The sequence below is a fragment of the Nomascus leucogenys genome, chromosome 13 (assembly GCF_006542625.1).
Source record: "Nomascus leucogenys isolate Asia chromosome 13, Asia_NLE_v1, whole genome shotgun sequence".
NCBI lineage: Eukaryota > Metazoa > Chordata > Mammalia > Primates > Hylobatidae > Nomascus > Nomascus leucogenys.
In genome coordinates, this window is record NC_044393.1 from 91,018,491 (window position 1) to 91,044,927 (window position 26,437).

The 26,437-nt window shown below is 40.8% G+C and overlaps 1 protein-coding gene across 1 annotated transcript in view; it reads left to right on the top strand.

The window, feature by feature from the left end:
* The window catches only part of MGAM (maltase-glucoamylase), a 102,780-nt gene that overhangs the window by 27,396 nt on the left and 48,947 nt on the right, over positions 1-26,437 (top strand). Inside the window, exons 14-29 of the mRNA XM_030826773.1 lie at positions 1,267-1,384; positions 8,100-8,271; positions 9,590-9,706; positions 10,242-10,396; positions 11,951-12,035; positions 13,522-13,578; positions 14,129-14,253; positions 17,232-17,320; positions 19,705-19,754; positions 20,156-20,323; positions 21,759-21,911; positions 22,249-22,449; positions 24,214-24,368; positions 25,019-25,187; positions 25,449-25,545; positions 26,279-26,391. Coding sequence (XP_030682633.1) covers positions 1,267-1,384; positions 8,100-8,271; positions 9,590-9,706; positions 10,242-10,396; positions 11,951-12,035; positions 13,522-13,578; positions 14,129-14,253; positions 17,232-17,320; positions 19,705-19,754; positions 20,156-20,323; positions 21,759-21,911; positions 22,249-22,449; positions 24,214-24,368; positions 25,019-25,187; positions 25,449-25,545; positions 26,279-26,391 — 2,024 coding nt within the window. The remainder of the gene's footprint in view (positions 1-1,266; positions 1,385-8,099; positions 8,272-9,589; positions 9,707-10,241; positions 10,397-11,950; positions 12,036-13,521; positions 13,579-14,128; positions 14,254-17,231; positions 17,321-19,704; positions 19,755-20,155; positions 20,324-21,758; positions 21,912-22,248; positions 22,450-24,213; positions 24,369-25,018; positions 25,188-25,448; positions 25,546-26,278; positions 26,392-26,437) is intronic.

Here is a 26,437-nt window from a genome sequence, read left to right on the forward strand (position 1 = left end):
AATTTGTTCATAAGTGTGCATAGAAAAAGAAATATGTGGGTAATATATAAGGAAAACTACGAAGGAAAATAAAAACATGCTATGCTTTCCTAAAAGATGCACAAATTCAAAAGGGGCAATCTAGTACTTCTACTTATAGTCAAAGCTATTTCTAGGGAAGATCTAGAGAGGATAAAGTGTAGAGGCCAGAGGCTAGTGGTAAGTTTATGTCATTCTCAGGTATGCACCCACAGGCCGGGGTTTACCAGAGAGACACCAGGTAACCAGCCTTGGTCATCAGGTGAGGGTTATGTCTGATGTGTCCACAGTGTGAAGAACTGAGTCACAGGATGAAAAGACAGAACTCATGACCTGGGAGGTCAAAGTCAGTAAACGTGATGATACTCAGCTTTGATTGAACTTTGGACAACACTATCTCTCAGGATGTGGCCTTGGCATCATAGCATCGGCCATAGTTTGAAGAATGCTAGAGGTTCAAGGACATATTATATCTTGATTGAGAAAGGAAAAAACTGCTAAGATGATAACAACTTATGAAGGCTTCAATATGGTGGGAAGAGAGGAAATTGGGGCAGGTAGGTTAGAATCAAATGCTGAGGGGCTTGGATGAGAGGCTAAACAGTTCATATTTTATTCTTTTGGTGTTAGAAGCTACTTATCTTTTAGTAAGAGAGAAGCATGGTAGTCAGATGGTTTTGGAAATATGAACCTGGCATTAATATATAGTGTGAACTAGAAATAGATACATAGGAGGTAAATAAGACATGACGAAGCTACTGCAATAGTTAAGATCCACAGATAATGTGGATCTCAACCAGAGTGGTGCAATGGGAGCAGAGACGAATAGATGAATACAGGAGAGATTGGAAATCATTCTCTACAATATATGATCAGGGGACAGAAGGAGTCAGAAATTAATTTACACTTTCATTCAGTATTTCCATTCTTGGACCACTTAACTTAGCTGAGTTTGGAGAATTCAGATTGAACCTCGGGCCTGAATGAATCTTCTTACTTCCAAGTGTCTGCCTCTAATCACATGAGAGCTCCAGTGGGAGGATGTGTGTGGGTCAGCAGAATTCATTTCTATATCAGAGGAACTACTCCAAGTGGATAGCATTCTAATAGTAAGGGAGCAGTGTGACTGTTTACAGGATGCCCACAAAAGTGCCTGCCCAGGGGGCTGTCATTTCGGATTGTGTGATAGTCAAGGAGCAGGAAATGTGCAACTTAGGCTCTCACTGATTGATCCTGCTATTGTTTCAGGAATCCTGGATGGGTATCTGTTCTGCAAGACTCTCTGTATGGATGCAGTGCAGCACTGGGGCAAGCAATATGACGTTCACAATCTGTATGGCTACTCCATGGCGGTCGCTACAGCAGAGTAAGGCCACTATGGCTATGACCTGCTAATTATTGAATATAAATAATATATATATATATATATATATATGTTTTTAATTCTTGGAGATTATGGGGCTAATGCATAAAATTTCTTTCATTTTTTTAATATATTGATGAATTTTTGTTTTTTTTTTGAGATAGAGTCTTGCTCTGTCACCCAGGCTGGAGTGCAGTGGCGTGATCTCGGCTCACTGCAAGCTCCGCCTTCCGGGTTCACGCCATTCTCCTGCCTCAGCCTCTCCGAATAGCTAGGACTACAGGCACCCGCCACCACGCCTGGCTAATTTTTTGTATTTTTAGTAGAGACAGGGTTTCACCGTGGTCTCGATCTCCTGACCTCATGATCCGCCTGCCTTGGCCTCCCAAAGTGACGGGATTACAAGCGTGAGCCACCGTGCCTAGCCAGAATTTTTTTATTGTACTTTAATTTTTAGGGTACATGTGCACAATGTGCAGGTTTGTTACATATGTATCCATGTGCCATGTTGGTATGCTGCACCCATTAACTTGTCATTTAGCATTAGGTGTATCTCCTAATGCTATCCCTCCCCCTTCCCCCTACCCCACAACAGTCCCCGGAGTGTGATGTTCCCCTTCCTGTGTCCATGTGTTCTCATTGTTCAATTCCCACCTATGAGTGAGAACATGCAGTGTTTGGTTTTTTGATCTTGCGATAGTTTACTGAGAATGATGATTTCCACTTTCATCCATGTCCCTACAAAGGACATGAACTCATCATTTTTATGGCTGCATAGTATTCCATGGTGTATATGTGCCACATTTTCCTAATCGAGTCTATCGTTGTTGGACAATTGGGTTGGTTCCAAGATTTATAGTCCTTTGAGTATATACCCAGTAATGGGATGGCTGGGTCAAATGGTATTTCTAGTTCTAGATCCCTGAGGAATCACCACACTGACTTCCACAATGGTTGAACTAGTTTACAGTCCCACCAACAGTATAAAAGTGTTCCTATTTCTCCACATTCTCTCCAGCACCTGTTGTTTCCTGACTTTTTAATGATGGCCATTCTAACTGGTGTGAGATGGTATCTCATTGTGGTTTTGATTTGCATTTCTCTGATGGCCAGTGATGATGAGCATTTTTTCATGTGTTTTTTGGCTGCATAAATGTCTTCTTTTGAGAAGTGTCTGTTCATGTCCTTCACCCACTTTTTGATGGGGTTGTTTGTTTTTTTCTTGTAAATTTGTTTGAGTTCATTGTGGATTCTGGATATTAGCCCTATGTCAGATGAGTAGGTTGTGAAAATTTTCTCCCATTCTGTAGGTTGCCTGTTCACTCTGATGGTAGTTTCTTTTGCTGTGCAGAAGCTCTTTAGTTTAATTAGATCCCATTTGTCAATTTTGGCTTTTGTTGCCGTTGCTTTTGGTGTTTTAGACGTGAAATCTTTGCCCATGCCTATGTCCTGAATGGTAATGCCTAGGTTTTCTTCTAGGGTTTTTATGGTTTTAGGTCTAACATGTAAGTCTTTAATCCATCTTGAATTAATTTTTGTATAAGGTGTAAGGAAGGGATCCAGTGTCAGCTTTCTACATATGGCTAGCCAGTTTTCCCAGCACCATTTATTAAATAGGGAATCCTTTCCCCATTGCTTGTTTTTGTCAGGTTTGTCAAAGATCAGATAGTTGTAGATATGTGGCGTTATTTCTGAGGGCTCTATTCTGTTCCATTGATCTATATTTCTGTTTTGGTACCAGTACCATGATGTTTTGGTTACTGTAGCATTGTAGTATAGTTTGAAGTCAGGTAGCGTAATGCCTCCAGCTTTGTTCTTTTGGGTTAGGATTGACTTGGCGATGTGGGCTCTTTTTTGACTCCATATGATCTTTAAAGTAGTTTTTTCCAATTCTGTGAAGAAAGTCATTGGTAGCTTGATGGGGATGGCATTGAATCTATAAATTACCTTGGGCAGTATGGCCATTTTCACGATATTGATTCTTCCAACCCATGAGCATGGAATGTTCTTCCATTTGTTTGTATCCTGTTTTATTTCATTGAGCAGTGGTTTGTAGTTCTCCTTGAAAAGGTCCTTCATTCCCTTGTAAGTTGGATTCCTAGGTATTTTATTCTCTTTGAAGCAATTGTGAATGGGAGTTCACTCATGATTTGGCTCTCTGTTTGTCTGTTATTGGTGTATAAGAATGCTTGTGATTTTTGTACATTGATTTTGTATCCTAAGACTTTGCTGAAGTTGCTTATCAGCTTAAGGAGATTTGGGGCTGAGACAATGGGGTTTTCTAGATATACAATCATGTCATCTGCAAACAGGGACAATTTTACTTCCTCTTTTCCTAATTGTATACCCTTTATTTCCTTCTCCTGCCTAATTGCTCTGGCCAGAACTTCCAACACTATGCTGAATAGGAGTGGTGAGAGAGGGCATCCCTGTCTTGTGCCAGTTTTCAAAGGCAATGCTTCCAGTTTTTGCCCATTCAGTATGATATTGGCTGTGGGTTTGTCTTAGATAGCTCTTATTATTTTGAGATACATCCCATCAATACCTAATTTATTGAGAGTTTTTAGCATGAAGGGTTGTTGAATTTTGTCAAAGGCCTTTTCTGCATCTATTGAGATAATCATGTGGTTTTTGTCTTTGGTTCTGTTTGTATGCTGGATTACATTTATTGATTTGTGTATGTTGAACCAGCCTTGCATTCGAGGGATGAAGCCCACTTGATCATGGTGTATAAGCTTTTTGATGTGCTGCTGGATTTGGTTTGCCAGTATTTTATTGAGGATTTTTGCATCAATGTTCATCAAGGATATTGGTCTAAAATTCTCTTTTTTGGTTGTGTCTCTACCCGGCTTTGGTATCAGGATGATGCTGGCCTCATAAAATGAGTTAGGGAGGATTCCCTCTTTTTCTGTTGATTGGAATAGTTTCAGAAGGAATGGTACCAGTTCCTCCTTGTACCTCTGGTGGAATTCGGCTGTGAATCCATCTGGTCCTGGACTCTTTTTGGTTGGTAAGCTATTGATTATTGCCACAATTTCAGAACCTGTTATTGGTCTATTCAGAGATTCAACTTCTTCCTGGTTTAGTCTTGGGAGGGTGTATGTGTCAAGGAACTTATCCACTTCTTCTAGATTTTCTAGTTTATTTGCGTAGAGGTGTTTGTATTATTCTCTGATGGTAGTTTGTATTTCTGTGGGATCATTGGTGATACCCCCTTTATCATTTTTTATTGCGTCTATTTGATTCTTCTCTCTTTTCTTCTTTATTATTCTTGCTAGCTGTCTATCAATGTTGTTGATCTTTTCAAAAAACCAGCTCCTGGATTCATTAATTTTTGAAGGGTTTTTTGTGTCTCTATTTCCTTCAGTTCTGCTCTGATTTTAGTTACTTCTTGCCTTCTGCTAGCTTTTGAATGTGTTTGCTCTTGCTTTTCTAGTTCTTTTAATTGTGATGTTAGGGTGTCAATTTTGGATCTTTCCTGCTTTCTCTTGTGGGCATTTAGTGCTATAAATTTCCCTCTACACACTGCTTTGAATGTGTCCCAGAGATTCTGGTATGTTGTGTCTTTGTTCTCGTTGGTTTCAAAGAACATCTTTATTTCTGCCTTCATTTCATTATGTACCCAGTAGTCATTCAGGAGCAGGTTGTTCAGTTTCCGTGTAGTTGAGCAGTTTTGAGTGAGTTTCTTAATCCTGAGTTCTAGTTTGATTGCACTGTGGTCTGAGAGACAGTTTGTTATAATTTCTGTTCTTTTACATTTGCTGAGGAGAGCTTTACTTCCAACTATGTGGTCAATTTTGGAATAGGTGTGGTGTAGCGCTGAAAAGAATGTATATTCTGTTGATTTGGGGTGGAGAGTTCTGTAGATGTCTATTAGGTCCACTTGGTGCAGAGCTGAGTTCAATTCCTGGTTATCCTTGTTAACTTACTGTCTCGTTGATCTGTCTAATGTTGACAGTGGGGTGTTAAAGTCTCCCATTATTATTGTGTGGGAGTCTAAGTCTCTTTGTAGGTCACTCAGGACTTGCTTTATGAATCTGGGTGCTCCTGTATTGGGTGCATATATATTTAGGATAGTTAGCTCTTCTTGTTGAATTGATCCCTTTACCATTATGTAATGGCCTTCTTTGTCTCTTTTGATCTTTGTTGGTTTAAAGTCTGTTTTATCAGAGACTAGGATTGCAACCCCTGCCTTTTTTTGTTTTCCATTTGCTTGGTAGATCCTCCTCCATCCTTTTATTTTGAGCCTATGTGTGTCTCTCAACGTGAAATGGGTTTCCTGAATACAGCACGCTGATGGGTCTTGACTCTTTATCCAATTTGCCAGTCTGTGTCTTTTAGTTGGAGCACTTAGTCCATTTACATTTAAAGTTAATATTGTTATGTGTGAATTTGATCCTGTCATTATGACGTTAGCTGGTTATTTTGCTCGTTAGTTGATGCAGTTTCTTCCTAGCCTTGATGGTCTTTACAATTTGGCATGATTTTGCAGTGGCTGGTACCGGTTGTTCCTTTCCATGTTTAGTGCTTCCTTCAGGGGCTCTTTTAGGGCAGGCCCGGTGGTGACAAAATCTCTCGGCATTTGCTTGTTTGTAAAGTATTTTATTTCTCCTTCACTTATGAAGCTTAGTTTGGCTGGATATGAAATTCTGGGTTGAAAATTCTTTTCTTTAAGAATGTTGAATATTGGCCTCCACTCTCTTCTGGCTTGTAGAGTTTCTGCCGAGAGATCTGCTGTTAGTCTGATGGGCTTCCCTTTGTGGGTAACCCGACCTTTCTCTCTGGTTGCTCTTAACATTTTTTCCTTCATTTCAACTTTGGTGAATCTGACAATTATGTGTCTTGGAGCTGCTCTTCTCGAAGAGTATCTTTGTGGTGTTCTCTGTATTTCCTGAATGTGAATGTTGGCCTGCCTTGCTAGATTGGGGAAGTTCTCCTGGATAATATCCTGCAGAGTGTTTTCCAACTTGGTTCCATTCTCCCCGTCACTTTCAGGTACGCCAATCAGATGTAGATTTGGTCTTTTCACATAGTCCCATACTTCTTGGAGGCTTTGTTCATTTCTTTTTATTCTTTTTTCTCTAAACTTCCCTTCTCACTTCATTTCATTCATTTCATCTTCCATTGCTGATACCCTTTCTTTCAGTTGATTGCATTGGCTCCTGAGGCTTCTGCATTCTTCACATAGTTCTCGAGCCTTGGCTTTCAGCTCCATCAGCTCCTTTAAGCACTTCTCTGTATTGGTTATTCTTGTTATACATTTGTCTAATTCTTTTTCAAAGTTTTTAACTTCTTTGCCTCTGGCTTGAATTTCCTCCTGTAGCTCAGAGTAGTTTGATCATCTGATGCCTTCTTCTTTCAGCTCGTCAAAGTCATTCTCCATCCAGCTTTGTTCCATTGCTGGTGAGGATCTGCGTTCCTTTGCAAGAGGAGAGGCACTATGCTTTTTAGAGTTTCCAGTTTTTCTGCTCTGGTTTTTCCCCATCTTTGTGGTTTTATCTACTTTTGGTCTTTGATGATGGTGACGTATAGATGGGTTTTTGGTGTGGATGTCCTTTCTGTTTGTTAGTTTTCCTTCTAACAGACAGGACCCTCAGCTGCAGGTCTGTTGGAGTTTGCTAGAGGTCCACTCCAGACCCTGTTTGCCTGGGTGTCAGCAGAGGTGGCTGCAGAACAGTGGATTTTTCGTGAACCGCGAATGCTGCTGCCTGATCGTTCCTCTGGAAGTTTTGTCTCAGAGGAGTACCTGGCCGTTTGAGGTGTCAGTCTGCCCCTACTGGAGGGTGCCTCCCATTTAGGCTGCTCGGGGGTCAGGGACCCACTTGAGGAGGCAGTCTGCCTGTTCTCAGATCTCCATCTGCATGCTGGGAGAACCACTACTCTCTTCAAAGCTGTCAGACAGGGACATGTAAGTCTGCAGAGGTTACTACTGTCTTTTTGTTTGTCTGTGCCCTGCCCCCAGAGGTGGAGCCTACAGAGGCAGGCAGGCCTCCTTGAGCTGTGGTGGGCTCCACCCAGTTCGAGCTTCCTGGCTGCTTTGTTTACCTAATCAAGCCTGGGCAATGGTGGGCACCCCTCCCCCAGCCTCGCTGCCGCCTTGCAGTTTAATCTCAGACTGCTGTGCTAGCAATCAGCGAGACTCCGTGGGCGTAGGACCCTCTGAGCCAGATGCGGGATATAATCTCCTGGTGTGCCATTTTTTATGCCCGTTGGAAAAGCACAGTATTAGGGTGGGAGTGACCTGATTTTCCAGGTGCCATCTGTTACCCCTTTCTTTGACTAGGAAAGGGAACTCCCTGACCCCTTGTGCTTCCCGAGTGAGGCAATGCCTCGCCCTGCTTCGGCTCGTGCACGGTGCGCTGCACCCACTGTCCTGTGCCCACTGTCTGGCACTCCCTAGTGAGATGAACCTGGTACCTCAGATGGAAATGCAGAAATCACCCGTCTTCTGCATTGCTCACGCTGGGTGCTGTAGACCGGAGCTGTTCCTATTTGGCCATCTTGGCTCCATGCATAAAATTTCTTAAGACAAAACAAAGCAAAACAAAACATATTTAATGATACAGAATGCTCCCAACAGAGACTCTAATTGTACCGAAAGAGAGTTGGAAGAGAATGGGTTATTCACTTTTAATGTCTTTGGTATTGTTGCTCTATCCCCTGGGCTGAGACAAGCTAAGATCCCACATTGACTCCTTAAATCTCTCTCCCTTGCTAGAGCTGCCAAGACTGTGTTCCCTAATAAGAGAAGCTTCATTCTGACCCGTTCTACCTTTGCGGGCTCTGGCAAGTTTGCAGCACATTGGTTAGGAGACAACACTGCCACCTGGGACGACCTGCGATGGTCCATCCCTGGCGTGCTTGAGTTCAACCTTTTCGGCATCCCAATGGTGAGTTGCTACCTCAAGCTCTCTTATGAACCCAAATTCCCAGGCAACCTCATTCTAGAAAGTTTTCAAACCACAAAGCTCCCCTCTCCTGCCTGCCATGGCTGGGGATTTAATGTCTTGAGAGCATGTGCTTCATCCACATCAGCAGGGCTTTGATACCATGACATTCTTTCCTGTACTATCTTATGAAGACAGAAGGTTCAACTTTGATATGTGCTAGAATATATCTTTCTAAAAAAGTATAACATACTTTATACAGAAAAGTGTATGTATCCTTAAGAATACAGCTGATGAATTTCACCATCCGAACACATCTGTGTATCTAGTACCAAGATGAAGCACTATAACATTGCTAGCACCCTACAGGCTTTGGCATTTTTTAGTTAAATCCAACATATTTATGAATTGAGCTCTTAGAATGTTCAAGGTCTTGAGCAGAGTAGGCATGGTGAGAGGGGAGGAAAGCATAAATATGGTAAAGATGTACCTTCTCTTTGCCCCAAAGGTTTACAGTTTAGTAAGAGGAGACATATGTGTAAACAAATAATTATGACAAACTAGGGTGAAAGGACCAACAGGGACATATGAGTTAAATGTTATGGGAGATCCCGAGAAAGGGATTTATCTGACAAAATTATGAGGGACAAAAGAATCAAGGCAGGGAGTCAAGGACACTTCATGGAAAAGATGACGTTTGAGATTAACCTTGAAAAGTGAGTGTTTTTTCATCTGACTAATGGGGGGGAGGTTCATTTTAACACTGAGAAATAAAAATGAGCACAAACAGTATAAAGGGGATTATTTGATGTATCTATAAGGATCGGTGTGTGGGACTGGAATGAGAAATGATGCTAAAAAGATGGGTTGGAACCAGGTTTTAAAGATCTAAAAGGTTGAACAGCAAGGACGTCCTGGAGATTTTTTAATAGGTGAGTGACATGGTCAGAGTTAGGCTTTAGAAAAATAATGCTGATAGTGGTGAGGTCAAAATAATAATATCAACAGTATTACTAGGTACTATGCATCCAAAAGCTCTTGTGTGTAAAGTGTATTACTTTTATTACCTCAGTCATTACCTGTGTAGTAATTTAGTACTCACTGACAAAATGAGGAAATTGAGGCACAGAAGGGTTAAGTAACTTACTCAAAGTCATCCAGCATTCAAGAGTGGACACAGGCTATGACCGAATTTTGACCACCCTCCTAGCCTTCTCGGTAGGAGGTTTAAGCAAGGTTCAGTTGGGAGGTCTCTGGTGGAAAGCAAAGGAGGGTGGTTAGAAGGAAGTGAGGTATACCTGTTGTCTGTGTGTCCTTCCAGGTGGGTCCTGACATATGTGGCTTTGCCTTGGATGCCCCTGAGGAGCTCTGTAGGCGGTGGATGCAGTTGGGTGCATTTTATCCATTTTCTAGAAATCACAATGGCCAAGGCTACAAGGTAAGGCTCCTAGGAAATAGAGTTAGAATAAATTTGGCATACATTAGGACTAGATCTGTCTGCATCCTTGCCAAGAGATCTGCTGAACCAACCTCTTACCTGGTCTTCACTTACTCTAATTTGCACCATCTTGTGCAATTAACCTGTGCTGTATCATCGAAACGCCCAACGGCCTTAGCCTGTTATTTACTGCTGCATTCAAGGAAATGGCGTGTCTGTAAAGGTCTTTCCTCAAACTTCTGTATGCTTTATCTACATTGTTTGCTTTTAAATAAGAAGCAAACAAGGAAATACTTCAAAATTATTTAAATTGCAGCCTCCCAAGAGAGGAATCTTAAAGAATGAGGGAGGCAGGGTGAATCGAAAACCCAAGGAGAGACACTTACTTGGTACTGCTCAGAAGCAAGGTTTGCAACCTTGGCCTCTGTCATTCAGGAGGGAAATTCTTGGTTGTAATGAATGAGGTCTGGAATTCTGCAGGTGCTTCTGCTATCCTGCAGCCAAACCACAACTGCAAACTCCTATTTCCTCCCAGGACCAGGATCCTGCCTCCTTTGGAGCTGACTCCCTGCTGTTGAATTCCTCCAGGCACTACCTTAACATCCGCTATACTCTATTGCCCTACCTATACACCCTCTTCTTTCGTGCTCACAGCCGAGGGGACACGGTGGCCAGGCCCCTTTTGCATGAGTAAGTTCACCTAACCTCCTCAAATTTTATTAACGCATCTGGAATGACATTGACTATATCATCAAATATCAGAGTGAAAACTGAAACAATTCAGGCAGTTATTCATATCTATCTATATCTATATCTGTAATCTATCTATCTATATTCATTAATCTATCTATCTATCTAACTGGAATACCTAGTTGGTATTTGTAAGCCTTGCCTGTTCCCTTTTGGTGAGAGAATTAGCCTAAAAGTCATCGGACTACAGGTCTTTTCTTTGCTCTGCCATTCACTGACTCTGTATCTTAGACAAATCATTTTTTCCTTAGTTTCTTCAGTCTTAATTCAAAGGATTTGAAATCTTGACTGTGATGGTCTCGTCTGTAATGCACTGTAATGCCAGAACTATGTTCAAGCATAGGAATGAGCCTACAGTATAAATACAAATGAGGATATTATAAAGGATTTATAGAATTTCAGAATTCTTATTTCTCAGGCAATGAACATCTCTAATTTAATTCTAAAACAAGGCACTTAAGAGCATTTTCTTGTCAAAATACAGTCAACTCCCTTATGTGGGTGACATATGAGGCCCTCAGGCACATATCAAGCTATTATATATTCATTATTTTGGGAAGTTTTTGTCAGCTCATGAAATTTCTTGTTAAAAGGCAGATATTCTGAAAGAGAAAAAAGTAAAATGTTAAATTATCTGATATTTTGTATGATCAGATCCAGTTTCTTGACAGTCAGCTGAAGTTATGAAACGTATTGATTATTTAACTTAAGTTTTTAATTTTAAATTTTTGTGGGTGCATAGTAGATGCATATATTTATGGGGTATATGAGATGTTTTGATATAGGTGTGCAATGTGAAATAAGAACATTATGGGAATGAGGTATCCATCCCCTCGAGCGCTTATCCTTTGAGTTATAAAAAATCCAAGTACACTCTTTAAGTTACTTTTAAATGTGCAAGTAAGTTATTATTGACTATAGTCACCCTATTTTGCTATCAAATGGTATGTTTTATTCATTCTTTCTAACTATTTTTTTTTGTATCTGTTAACCATCTTGACCTCTCTCCCAGCCCCTCACTACCCTTCCCATCCTCTGGTAACCATCCTTCTGCTCTCTGTGTCCATAAGTTCTTGGTTTTTAGATCCCACAAATAGGTGAAAACATGTGATGTTTGTCTTTATATGCCTGGCTTATTTCATGTAACATAATGATCTCCAGTTCCATCCATGTTGATGTAAATGTCTGGATCTCAACTTACTTTTTTAAAAAAGGAGGGCTATGGAAAATAGAATTACAGCCTGGGACCTGCCTAGCATACATACTGGAATAGAAACATCTGTTTATCCTGAGGGAAGAATAGGAGACATGAGCTGGGGAAGGGGAATCTGTCTAGGGGTGCAGAGGGGCTTGAGTAGGTGTCATGTCACAGAATAAATTGGGGGGTTTGCCTGGGCAGGTGGCCTGCATGCTTTCAGCAGGTTGTGAGGAGAGCTGTGACAAATCTCATTGGCAGTGGCTCAAATCTCAGTGAACTGTCTCTCTGGTCTTCAGGTTCTACGAGGACAACAGCACTTGGGATGTGCACCAACAGTTCTTATGGGGGCCTGGCCTCCTCATCACTCCAGTTCTGGATGAAGTAAGTGTTCCCACAAAGATACACTTAGGGATCTGTGCTTCTGTTCCTGCTGCCCTGCAAACTCCTCTCTCCTCCTTATTCCAAACTCATTTCTGACATCTGTGACTGAGTCAGCCTTGAAGAGAGTGTGCTAGGTTTTGAGAAGCTAGACATCTAGTAATTACACATTTTTCTTTCTAGAATTTCTTTGTTCTCTTGATCAAGTTCCCAACCAGTTTAGAAGCATCTACTGGAAACTCTAGAGTTACAAGTTATTTTAGGTTGTTCTTGCATTGCTATACAGAAATTCCTGACACTGAGTAATTTACAAAGAAAAGAGATTTCATTGGCTCACAGTTCTGAAAGCTTTACAAGAAGCATGATGCTGGTATCTGTGCAGCTTCTAGGGAGGCCTCAGGAAGCTTACAGTCATGGAGGAAGGTGAAGAGGAGCAGGGATGTCACATAGCAAAAGCAGGAACAAGAGAAAGTGGAGTGGTGGGAGTTGCCACACATTTTCTTTTCTTTTTTTTTGAGATGGAGTCTCACTCTGTCACCTAGGCTGGAGTGCAGTGGCAGAATCCCGGCTCACTGCAACCTCCAACTCCCGGGTTCATGCAATTCTCCTGCCTCAACCTCCTGAGTAGCTGGGATTATGGGCACCTGCCACCACGCCCGGCTAATTTTGTATTTTTTATAGAGACGGGGTTTCATGTTAGCCAGGCTGGTCTCAAACTGCTGACCTCAGATGATCCACCTGCCTCGGCCTCCAAAGGGCTGAGATTACAGGCGTGAGTCACTGCGCTCAGCTGCCACACACTTTTAAACAACCAAATCTTACAAGAATTCACTCACTGACACCAGGACAGAGCCAAGGGAATGGTGTAAACCATTCATGAGAAATCCGCCCTCATGATCCAGTCACCTCCCTCCAGGCCCCACCGCCAACACTGGGGATTACATTTCAACATGAGATTTGGGCAGAGACAAACATCCAAACTCTCTCAGGAGTGGTCCTATTTGTTGTTGGATTCTCATAGCGGATCCTGACTTGCTCCATGCCATGGAAACAGGAGGGAGCACTCCCAGCACTCACTCTGAAGTCAGGCTGATTGGGATGTGATTGTTGTCTCTGCCACTTTGAGCCTGTGTGATCAGGGGTGACTTGTGCTGGCTTCTCATCTGTAGAGGTGTAATAATAATAGTACCCACCATTTGGGAATGTTGAGAAAATTAAATGAGATAATCATGTAAAGCTAGAATGTTTTTCACCACTCATGTTTTATTATTATTATTATTCCTAATGTGGCTACATTTGGGATTTCTCTCTGGGTTGCCAAGTTACAGCTTCTATTATTTGTATTAGAGGAGAAGCCGAAGAAAGGCATAATAGCAGAGGATGGAAAGGGCATTCCTGCCCTCTCTGTGTATGATTAAGAAATTCCCTAGAGAATAAAAAGAAATCCATTTTATTTCCCTCAGGGGACACTGAATTTTTTTAATTTCAGGGTGCAGAGAAAGTGATGGCATATGTGCCTGATGCTATCTGGTATGACTACGAGACTGTAAGTAGCTTTGACTTTTCTTCTACCCCTTAAGACTGTAGCTGCAGCTGTGTAGACAAGCTACCTTTCCAGAGAGAGAAACATCCATCTACATGCTGAGGAGTATTTTTGTAGTGTTTTCTGTAATTTCATAGCAGAACCTGGGTAAAGTTAACCTAAACCCCTAACATCCGTCATGATGAAATGTGAAAAAATACCTTCATATACTTTATTCAGCAATAATATAGGCTGACATAATATCTCATAAATTAATATTGGAGGAACTGATGGACAATGTGAGCTTGGTCAGGAATCAGATTATCTGTTTAAAACTATCAGTTTATATAATATATCAAATAGCCCCAGCATGGCAGAAATTTTTCGCAAACCCCCAACTGGTGGCAGAACATGTTATTCTTGATTTTTTTCCTTCTGTTGTTTGATTGCCTGGCTAGACTGTAATTCAGCTAATTGGAAAAGGGAGAGAGCTGTGGATCACCAGGCACGTAGATAATCAGTGGAGGGCAATATGCTGTCATGCCAATGTGTTTGATTTATCTGCATGCATCAGGGGAGCCAAGTGAGGTGGAGGAAGCAAAAAGTCGAGATGGAACTTCCTGGAGACAAAATTGGACTTCACCTTCGAGGAGGCTACATCTTCCCCACACAGCAGCCAAATACAACCACTCTGGCCAGGTATAGCATGGCTGGAGTGTCCTTTCAGAATTCATGTCCTTGCTTAAACCCTTTGAATTTCTTTTTGAAACACACTAATAGCCAGGTGGTCACCCTCTTTGGTTTGGCCAGGACTGTTGCAGCTTTAGCACCAAAAGTCTCTTCCCTTGGGATGCTTTTCAATTCTGGGCAAACCAGGTCAGTTGATCCCTCTGTCTGCCTTGGCCACACTGTGCATCCATGTTTCTTTACTCTTGACTCACTTGTTCTAATTTCTAGAGAATCTTGACTCTCCTCCCTCCTAGAATTTCAACTTCCTATTGCTTTTCTCCCAATAAGATTTCTTTCTTGTGATTCAAAAATTACCTTATGCAAACCTCAAATCTCCAAGTCACTGAATATTCCTTTATACTTGATTCCAAAAAAAATAGATTCCATCTGTACTAAAGAGGTGCACATTTATATCTTCATGCCTTTGAGAGTATTAGCCTACTTGTCTTTAATAGACTAGGAGCTCTTTGGAAGCCAGCAACCTGTCTGTTCTTTTGAACCTCTCTTACTGCTTTAATTTTCCAAGTTGTAGACTTTTTCTGATACTAATGGAAAATATCCCTAAATCCAATGCCAGTTGGCTTCCTTTTTCTAACTGTTCACCTTCAAGCTGTTCTGCACACTGATACCAAATTGATTTTTCCAAAATGAAAATCGCAACTGGTTGCTCCCAGGCTTGAAGTCCAAATTCTTTCATTAATAGGGTATTCAAGTCCAATCACAACCTGGTTTCACGTTACCTTAACAACTCTATCTCCTGCCATACCTTCATGTACATACAGACCAGCTATGCCAAAAGCTTTCTCTTTCCCAGACATACGTATGTATTTTACTACATTTGGGCTTTTGCACTTAACCTTTCCAACATTCTTTGCCTGGTGTGTTCTTAATGATCCAAATGAAACTTACATTTCAGCAGCAAGAAATCTTTCCTTAATCTTCCAGCAGAGGAAGCACTGCCACTTCCAAGTTTCTGGTCATTTTTAATATATATATATTATTTTATATATATATATTTTTTTTGCTCCTTAGATGATTTTTGTCTTTCTTCTTTAATACTGTTAGTATTTCAATAATAGTTGTATACTCTGTGCTTGAAAATTTTATTATCCGAAATGTTTAGGGGAATCTAAGCCTATTGTTAGTTATCTTTGCTGACTTTCTTTCATGTTGACTTATTCCCTTGTGTGCTTGGTGATCTTATTTTTTTTAAGCTGTGATAATCTTATAAATGTGGGTCTCATTCATCCAGAGATGATTTGCCTTCTCCTCTGTTTGCAAGTCAAGAATTGCTTCCAACTGGCAGTACTAATGTTAGCTTCCTTCAAGGATCCCGGCTTCATGTGGGAATCAGAGGTTCACATTTTCTACCTTGGATCACGAGGCTTAGTAGCCCAATTTTAACCTTGCTATGGGAATTTGCCGCACGGAGATTCTAGGTTTTGCTTACTAAGCCCCCTTTTGGTTTTAGCTCAGTGTTTTGTTATCCTGTTATTGTTTTGGTCTCTTGGATATATTTCTTACTTTCTTGCAAATCTAACAATATTTTAACAGGAATATGTGTTGTGATTTATCTAGGGTCAGGGAGTATTTTACTGGGTAAGTCTCCAGAAGAATATCTGGTCCACCATATTTCTGGAACTGTGGTTCTGGACTCCTAGAATATCCTAACTTTTGTGTTGTTTTCATTGTTCGCCTTCATTTTTTTTTTTTTTTTTTTTTGAGACGGAGTCTTTCTCTGTCCCCCAGGCTGGAGTGCAGTGGCGCGATCTCGGCTCACTGCAAGCTCCGCCTCCCGGGTTCACGCCATTCTCCTGCCTCAGCCCCCCGAGTAGCTGGGACTACAGGCGCCCGCCACCACGCCCAGCTAATTTTTTGTATTTTTAGTAGAGACGAGGTTTCACCGTGTTAGCCAGGATGGTCTCGATCTCCTGACCTCGTGATCCGCCCGCCTCGGCCTCCCAAAGTGCTGGGATTACAGGCTTGAGCCACCGCGCCCGGCCATCGCCTTCATTTTTTAATGAATGTGTCTATTTTTTCCTATAATATTTAAGGTCATTCAGATCAGGAGTTGTGATTTATTAATTTTTGTATCTCATTGACTTCCTAGAAATGACTGCTACTCAGTACATGAATATTTAATGAAAGCAGATGACTTTGTTGATAATAAAAACAACTTTCTTGCATAGTGAGAGGCTGAACTGTGAAAGAATACAATGGAGAATGTGAGTCCAGTGACAGAGGAGAAACAAGAAGAGCAGGAAACTGGGAGATTGCTTAGAGCAGTGATAGAATGAGGAGAGATTCCAAATAAAAATTTCTCTCTCTCTCTCCCCCCCTCTTCCTCTCTGTCCATCTACTTTACCATGTCTTTGAGTAATGTTTTGTGTTTCTTATTCTAAATTATAAAGTAGGTCATTAGAATGATTTGTTTTTCTTTCAAAACAAACTGATAACCAATAATCAGATAAATTACTACTAAATAGATGGATCTTATTATATGTTGTTGCTTTCTGAGTATAAATGGTCCTTAGGCAGGTGAAAATGTATCTTCCTCACAGCACTGGACACTTCTACTGAGGGCATCATTGCTAAAGTGATATAACTGAACCAGCTATTGCCTAAGATTTATTTCTCTTCTCACACTCTGTATTCTAAGTAGTAGTTGCAGAAGCAGCTTTTATTTGAGCTATTGCAGAGACTCTGGTGCTTAAATTCTTGCCTCTAACATAGATGTTATTGTTAGTGTTTGGGGGTATTTCTATCTCTTGTGACACTGTTGATATTAAAGATGGGGCGCCTGTCAATTTTGTGTTCGTGCCTGAAGAAAAGCAGAACCATCTGCTGCTAGTAACTTTTCCAATTTGAAATTTGGTGGAAACATTCTCAGCTCAGTTGGCAAAATTCTCTGACTCCTGTCTTTGTCTCTTGAATGTTGTTCCCCACAGTCGAAAGAACCCTCTTGGTCTTATCATTGCCCTAGATGAGAACAAAGAAGCAAAAGGAGAACTTTTCTGGGATGATGGGGAAACGAAGGGTGAGCGCTGTTACGATAATGTTGCTGTTTCCCAACCTGCACTTGTGACTTATGGTCCTTCACTCCTGCTGGTCATTCAGCCATGGGAGAAATCTCAGCAGGCACAGTAGCAAGAGTCACTTAAGTATTTTGTTTCTGGTCGCACCATTCAGAGGTAGTGGTAGATGACCTACAAAGGAAAGAAAAATACATTTCTATCTGTGGCAATTCTCCTATTTGCCAGTGATGTCTATAATAGGCTCTCTTTTATTTATTTATTTATTTATTTATTTTTTGAGGTGGAGTTTTGCTCTTGTTGCCCAGGCTGGAGTGCAGTGGCACGATCTTGGCTCACTGCAACCTCTGCCTCCCAGGCTCAAGTGATTCTCCTGCCTCAGCCTCCCGTGTAGGAGTACAGGTGCCTACCACCACGCCTGGCTAATTTTTTGTATTTTTGTATGTTTAGTAGAGATGAGGTTTCACTGTGTTAGTCAGGATGATCTCGATCTTCTAACTTCGTGATCCGCCCGGCTCAGCCTCCCAAAATGCTGGGATTACAGGCATGAGCCACCACACTTGGCCAATAGGCTCTCTTTTTATTGTCAATGGGTGCTTAGAAGAGATAGTTTCAAGACTGTTCCCGTAACCCAATGTTAATGTCTTCCTCCTAAAATTCTTATGAGCAAATGTTGATGATACAGAAATCATGCCCCTGCCAGTGAGGCAGTGAAAATATACTGTTGTAGTGTGTACTCACCTACATACTTTTTAGCGTATTTGTGGATCCAGTATACTAACAATTCCCGTGCTTCAAGTTTAGGAAGTAGATTCCCTTGAGGCATATGCCTTGGAAGCCCTTGGAAGGGAAGCTTTGCAATGTTCCAGTAGGAAAGAGAAGGAAAAACAATGGCTTGGCCTTTGAGACTCTTGTCCATCTAATCCAATATGTAGATTTAAATATTTATTTTTTAATTGCAAAGTATTTAATTGGCAAATAAAGATGAAATATATTCAAAGTGGACAATGTGAGGATTTGATATATGTATAGGCATAGTATAATGATTACCACAGCTGTTTTAAGGAACGCATCCATCACCACCCATACTATAGACTGGATCCCCAGAACCTGTTCATCTAATAACTAAAAGTTTGTACCATTGACCATCATCTCCCCATTTTCCACACCTGCAGGCTCTAAGAACAACTGTTATACTGTCTGCTTCTAGGAGCTCAACTCTTTTAGGTTTCACGTATAAGTGAGACCATGCAGTATTTGACTTTCTGTCTCTGGCTTATTTCACTTAGTATAATGTCCTTTGGATTCATCTACGCTGTTGCAAATGGCAGAATTTTCTTCTTTTTATGTCTGAATAATATTCTATTGTATATATATACCACAATTTCTTTCTTCATTCATCCATTGATGGACACTTAGGTTATTTTCATATCTTTGCTACTGTGCAAAGTAAAATTAAAAACTTAAACGTAAGGGCTGAAATTGTAAAGCTCCTAGAAGAAAACAGGAAAAAACCTTCTTGACATTAGTCTTGGCAATGACATTTTGGATATGATACCAAAAGCAAAGGCAAAATAGCAAATAATAGAAAATAATAAACAAGCATGACTACATCAAACTAAAAGGCTTCTGCACAGCAAAAGAAACAATCAACAAAGTGAAAAGGCAAACTACAGAATGGATAAAAATGTTTGCAAACCATATATCTCAGAAGAGATTAATACAAAAAACATAAGGAACTCATGCAACTCAGTAGCAAAAGATTGAATGACCCAATTAAAAACTGGGTGAAGGAACTGAACAGATGTTTTTCCAAGGAAGACATACAAGTGGCTAACTGGCCTGTGAAAAGATGCTCAAATCAATAAACGACACAGGTATGCAAATCAAAAATTACAGTGAGATATCACCTCACACCTGTTAGCATGGAAATCATAAAAAAGATAAGAGATAAGTGCTGGCATGGATGTGGAGAAAATGGAATTTTTGTAGACTGTTGGTGGGAATGTAAATTATTACAACCGTTATGGAAAATAGTATGGAGATTCCTCAAAAAATTAGCAGAACTTCCATACAATCCCGTGAAATCCCACTTCTGAGTGTATATCCAGAGGACATGAAACCAGTATCTTTAAGAGATATACTCACTCCCACGTTCATTACAGCATTATGTGCAACAACCAAGATATAGAAACAATCTAATTGTACATTGATGAATGAATGAATAAAGAAATGTGATACACATATACAATTGAAAATTATTCTTCCATAAGGAAAAGGAAAACTGCTATGTGTGACGACAAGACATAGCTGAAAGGAGTGGCAGGGTGAAATCTGTTCTTCTGTGGTGGGCCAGCCAGAATCTGACTTGTCTTTCTCTCACTTTCAGATACTGTGGCCAATAAAGTGTATCTTTTATGTGAGTTTTCTGTCACTCAAGTGAGTAGCATATTTTTATGAATCTTAGGTGTGGGCTTTGGACTGACCATTAGCACATCTGTGCTTGTATGTGTGATTATATTTGTAACTTTATATGCATTATTGGCAGTAGGTGAGCACATTTCTATTTATGATTTCATTGATGTTTTCAAAAGGAGGCATTAATATAGCAGCTAGTGTTTCTAAATACAGTTTTTAAATGTCTGTGTGTTTTTATGATTGTTTTAAATTAGACGATTATCCAAATAATGTTGTACTTCTGGAACACACACTAGTAGAGAAAGCAGAGAGGCATTCAGGGCAGTGGGGGTATCCGGTCTGGAATGGAATATTTGAGTGACTTGAGAATCTGTGTATTACAGGCATACCTTTATGCACAATTGGACTTAATTGTTTTGCAGAACCGCTTGGAGGTGAATATTTCACAATCAACCTATAAGGACCCCAATAATTTAGCATTCAATGAAATTAAAATTCTTGGGACGGAGGAACCTAGCAATGTTACAGTGAAGCACAATGGTGTCCCAAGTCAGACTTCTCCTACAGTCACTTATGATTCTAACCTGAAGGTAAAACCCATTTTGTTGAGATGGTATATTGAGAATTCTCCATAGCACCATGATGTTCCTTCTTGCCAAGGTTGCATGGGTCTCTGAAGGACCAGAGCACCTTTGAGGCCTGTTTTGGGGAAGTGAGAGGGCTGGGGAAAAAAACAAGGTGGCCAGAGCTAGAATGAGTTGGGTATTTTTCTTCTTATTCTTTCCTCTGCCTATCAGTGTTCCCATCTCTCTAGCTGGTTTCACTTGCTTTTCCCAAAAATAGAATAATAATGATGATGAGACACAGGAACAGCGAAGTTGGAAAGTGGGGAATAGCCTTACATTATTAGACTGTGAATTTTGTATGACTAGCGCAAATAAGATTTGGTATTTGAAAAAGACCAGTTTGGATAGGAAACTTGTGGTCAGGTTTTGGAGGGTCTTAGGTACCAACTTGATTTAATTCTCAAGCAGTCTCATACTGATCCTTGAAGGAAGGCTGTGCTACTGTGTGTGAGCACTGTTGGGAGTGGGAGCGTGGGGTGGGGACTAGTAGAACAGGGAAGTACAAGATGGTTTAGATTGGGAGGAGACTAGGAGAAGGATGATAATCTTTAGAATGTGAGTTTTTTACTCCAGACAAGTGAGAACTTTAATTTGGGAAGTGTTGTTTAAAGAAGTGTCAAGATAAGAAAACTATATAGAAAAATATTAAATATTTGAAGTAATGGTATTCAAGGAAGGTTTCAAAATTGGAGTCTTTGGGCTTAGAGAAATGAACACGCTGGGATATTAGAAATAGAAAGAAATATAATGTTTTTTTCAACTTTTCAATTTTGCCGTTGCTAAAATTGAAACCCAAAGAAATGAAACAGAATACCTGACTTACCCTGATGTGATTATTATGCACTGTATGCCTGAATCAACATATTTCATATAACCCATAAATATGTATACCTACTATATACTCATTAAAATTAAAAATTAAAAAAAGAAATCATTTGTCCAACATTCTACAGAAATGTGGGCATGACAACCAGGTCATATGATTCTTATTGCTGTGTTCTTTCTACCACTCCACGCCAATGGGGGATACTGGTTTGGGGATTGGAGAGCAAGAGGATCAGCTCACTTTAGGATGACACCATGTGTCATCTCAAAGCGGGCTAAGAGGAGTCAGGGCAGAAAAGAATAAGGGGTGATCACAACAGGTTTTATTTGACCTAACTGTTTTCATTATGCTATGTACAAGATTCTGCTAGAGTGGAGACGTTTGACCTGTTGCTGCTAAATAGATTCCCCCAGTGTGCAGTTCTCTTCTTATAAGCTAAAGTCATATGTTGCTTGGATGGTTGAAAGTCTGGTCTAATTTCTATTTTTTTTTTTTTTATTAAAGAAAAGCATCAGATCTTATGAGGCCTGTCTCCCAAAGATGAATTTCCTTGTGATTTCCGCATTCCTACAGGTTGCCGTTATCACAGATATCGATCTTCTCCTGGGAGAAGCATACACAGTGGAGTGGAGCATAAAGATAAGGGATGAAGAAAAAATAGACTGTTACCCTGATGAGAATGGTGCTTCTGCAGAAAACTGCGCTGCCCGTGGCTGTATCTGGGAGGTAACCATGCCGAAGGGGTTCATGTGCATAAAAATCTCCACACCTAATCTGTAGTTTCTTAAGCATAGCAGTGGTACGTACATAACTACTTAAAATCCATAGAAAGGACTTCCTAAGGGACATGATCTGGATGTGACGAGTAGGTGGGGACATGTTGGAAACTTTTTAAAATGAATATTTTGTTTGGAGACAAGGAATTGAAATTTATGTTGTTACCGAGTGATAAGTGATGGGCTAGTTTTATCATCATATAAAATGACTTTACTAACCCTGTTTAGATTAGAGAACTGTAAGACCACATGCTGTGCTGATCTATGACTTTGGTCTTACTTTTCAGGCATCCAGTTCTTCTGGAGTCCCTTTTTGCTATTTTGTCAATGATCTATACTCTGTCAGTGATGTTCAGTATAATTCCCATGGGGCCACAGCTGACATCTCCTTAAAGTCTTCTGTTTATGCCAATGCCTTCCCCTCCACACCCGTGAACCCCCTTCGCCTGGATGTCACTTACCATAGGAATGAAATGCTGCAGTTCAAGGTAAACACAGTACATGTATCAGGTAGTGATTAGACCCTTTTCAGTTCCATTACCTTTTATTGGTCTAGGTCACAGAATCCTAAAATAAGTTAATCGTGCTACAATAGACTAGATCATTATCCAGAGAGCATTGAGAAATCATTGAGGGAACAATGAGACCTGCCCTAATTTTCATTTGGAAAAGATTACTGTGGCTACTCTTGGGAAAATGGTTGGGAGAGCAAGAGTGGGTATGGAGAGACAACTTGGGAGGCTGCCAGTTAGGCAGGTCAGGTGAGGGATTAGGTTTGGACTAGACAGTGGAATGCAGGTGGAGAACAGTGGACCTGTCTGAGGTTGAGAAATTTGGGTTACAGGATCTAGTTCTCGATTGCAAGCAGGTGACAATGGAGAGGGAAAATCAAGAATGATGACCGTGTTTCTAGCTTGCATCTTAATATGGATGGTGCCGACATGAACTCAAATAGGAATACTGAAAAAGTTTGTGCTTGATCAGTGTAAGATGACATGTTCAGTTTGGGATGCTGAATTTGAGATTTCTGTAAAATGGCCATCAATGTGCAGTAATTTCATTCCTTTCCAAGATTTAATTGCATCTGAGGACTAGGGATGGACTAGCTGTTATGTCTGTTTTTCTATTAAACTAAGCTTCTCAAGGACAGGAATGTGCCCTTTCCTGTTTGTGCTTCTGAAATCTACAGAGCCTGGCAGATAGCTAGCGCTGTAAGGTTATTAACAGAGTAAGTGAAAGTGGTCAGGACGTTGTCACATTGCCTGAAAGGTTCTTTACAATCTGATATCAACCCGAATTCTGAGTTCTTGTTCATCCTTTAATGCAGAGAAGAATCTCTTGTATGTTTGTACCCTCCTCATAACACTAGCATGTTTTAGGCACCTAATGGGTTTGAAGTGAATGAACTTCCTTGGAGTTCTAGCCTTAACCATTGCCTACTCTACCTCTTGACCATAGAGTAGCTCTTTCCAAAATATTTGCCTCTTTCTGGCCCACTTTCTCTCTGCCTTCGTGGTTGTTATTCTTCATCAGAATGACTTGATCTCCTTTGTTTGGTTAATGACTACCAATCTTTTAATACTCTAGACTGTATTTCTCCCGTGAGACCATCTCAGTCTCCCAGAAACAATGTTAGGCATTTCCTTTTCTAGAATCTCACAGCACTTCTACATAGCTCTCCCTTAGCACACATCACCCAGGTGTTGTGAGCTGCTCTCTTTCACTTCACATTCGCATGTGAATTTTGTAAAATCATAACACTGCCTTATTCAGCTCACATTCCTAGTGTCTTGCGCAGTGTCAGGCAGGAGATGTAGTAGGTACTCATGAATCAGTTTAGATACCACTTTCAGCAAGGACATTCTGATTATTTTAATCAAATAGATTTCATTTTGGGGAGACAGGTTTTTTTTGAACTCATAACGATTTTAAGGTATTTATATATACTCATATACCCACAGAAAATAACAAATAACATATTCATAAATACCACACTGATACCAAAATGATTTTCCAAGTCAGCACCAATGTCCCATTGAGTATATTAATGTAATAGAGGCCTTAATAATGAGAAATGACAGAAAAAAATTAAATCTGACATTGTTATCTGATATATTAATTAAATCTCAGATATCATAAAGAAGACAGAAACATAGCATCTGAACTTTTTGTCCAAAAATAGAAAAAGTTCTGCTAAGGGTATAGGTTTCAAGAGTAGTATTCTTGCCTAAAATTGATTTCCTCTGGCCTAGATTTATGATCCCAACAACAATCGGTATGAAGTTCCAGTCCCTCTGAGCATACCCAGCGTGCCATCCAGCACCCCTGAGGGTCAACTCTATGATGTCCTCATTAAGAAGAATCCATTTGGGATTGAAATTCGCCGGAAGAGTACAGGCACTGTAATGTGAGTGGCTTCTAGTGTGAGTCAGAGTTGATGGCTACCTGTGCCTTCGCTGCCAGGTCCATTGTCCTTGGATGTATCCTGGTTCAAAACATCACATTGTCCACTTCCAGTTGCATGGATGAGTTGTTTCCTTCAGACCTGTTCTTACAGGAAATCTTTAGCATTCTAGAAATAATTACTGAGGCAGTTGAGTGTGCTTGAGGATTCATCCAACAAATGTTTATGGGGTGCCTTCTCTAGATTATGTGCTGCTCCTTATAGACAGCTGAGGTTTCTCTTCTCATGACAACAAATAATAAGTAAATATCACTTTGAGTGCCATGTAGAAAATGCGCTGAGGGGTGCAAGGGTGGAAGGCGGTGCTAGTGTGGAGTGGTCCCAGCTGAGATGCTGAGGAGTGCTTGGATTTGTATTGTGGAGGACCACTGAAAGGAGGCAGTGACAGTAGGAAACAGAAGAATGATGAATAACTCCTGGGCTTTTTAGCGAGGATATCTATGACATTTTAATCAAATTGAGTTTCTGTTTTATTTGGGAGATGAACAGGTTCTGGGTAGGAATAAAGCATTCTGTTGTCCTTGAAAAGTCAGCTGCTGGAAGCAGAGAGAAAAGCCCATTTTCTGTTTCAAATCTGCCTTTTTGCATTTCAGTTGGGACTCTCAGCTCCTTGGCTTCACCTTCAATGACATGTTTATCCGCATCTCCACCCGCCTCCCCTCCAAGTACCTCTACGGCTTTGGGGAAACTGAGCACACGTCCTACAGGAGAGACCTGGAGTGGCACACCTGGGGGATGTTCTCCCGAGACCAGCCCCCAGGGGTAAGGACAGAGCATTTGGGATCTGTGTCTCTGCTTCTCTCCACCCACACTGCTCAGGCTTTGGGCTTCATCTTCCCAAACTCCACTTGGTCATCACATTCTGCTTTTAGGCGAGTGGGCCAATTCTCAGGCTCGTTTGTTTCGTGTATTTAGTTTATTTCATGGAGAAAACTAGACCCATCTTAGCAAGCACATTTTTGTTGAGTTTCTTTCTCAGGCATGTCTTTTAAACTCCTACTTCTTCTCCCCATGACTCCCCAGTACAAGAAGAACTCCTATGGTGTCCACCCCTACTACATGGGGCTGGAGGAGGACGGCAGTGCCTATGGAGTGCTCCTGCTGAACAGCAATGCCATGGGTAAGGCCATCAGCACCTCCCTTATTTTGGGGGGATACCAATCATGCTTGAGTCAGTTTAGAATGTGTTTAGCCTAACTGTTCCTTGAATTCAAAATTTTCATTTTACAGGCATTGGTGTTTATTTTTTCTTGTGCTTAGCCTTTCTGTTTATTTCAGTCTAGTATCGTGTGATAAGAAGATCTAACCCAACTCTTATTTTGGTATAAATCACATAAGAAGGGATAGTAACACCACATGGGTCCCAAATATCCTGGAGGTTAGCTCGTGGGAGCCAGTTATATAATTTGAATTAGGCTAAAACTATGGGTCAGAGAAGTTAGTCTGGGGGTATGAGGGTGTATAGTACATTGAAAAATTACCTATCGGGTACTATGCTCACTGTCTGGGTGAGGGGTCCATACCCCAAACCTCAGCATCATGCAATATTCCCATGTAAGAAACCTGAACATGTATCTCTTCATCTAACATAAAACTTGAAATGTAAAAAATAATAATTTTATAAGAGTAGAATGACAAAATATAGTAAAGTACCCTAAAGAGAATCAAATCCAGGAATGGGACCTGTAGACTTCCACTGATCTTCTTCAGTTCTGTGTGAGTTTGATAGAAAATGCCTGCTCTTACCACCCTATGATAGGGAGGGTGCAGGAAGATGGAGAACGTGTAGATTTCAGGGCTGATTTGTGACATGGAAAGTTTCCAGCTGGGTTAGCATTTTTCTTCATTTTCAGATGTGACGTTCCAGCCCCTGCCTGCCTTGACATACCGTACTACAGGGGGAGTTCTGGACTTTTATGTGTTCTTGGGGCCAACTCCAGAGCTTGTCACCCAGCAGTACACTGAGGTAGGGGGAAATCCAATTGTTTATCAAGTACTTATACAGCACATCC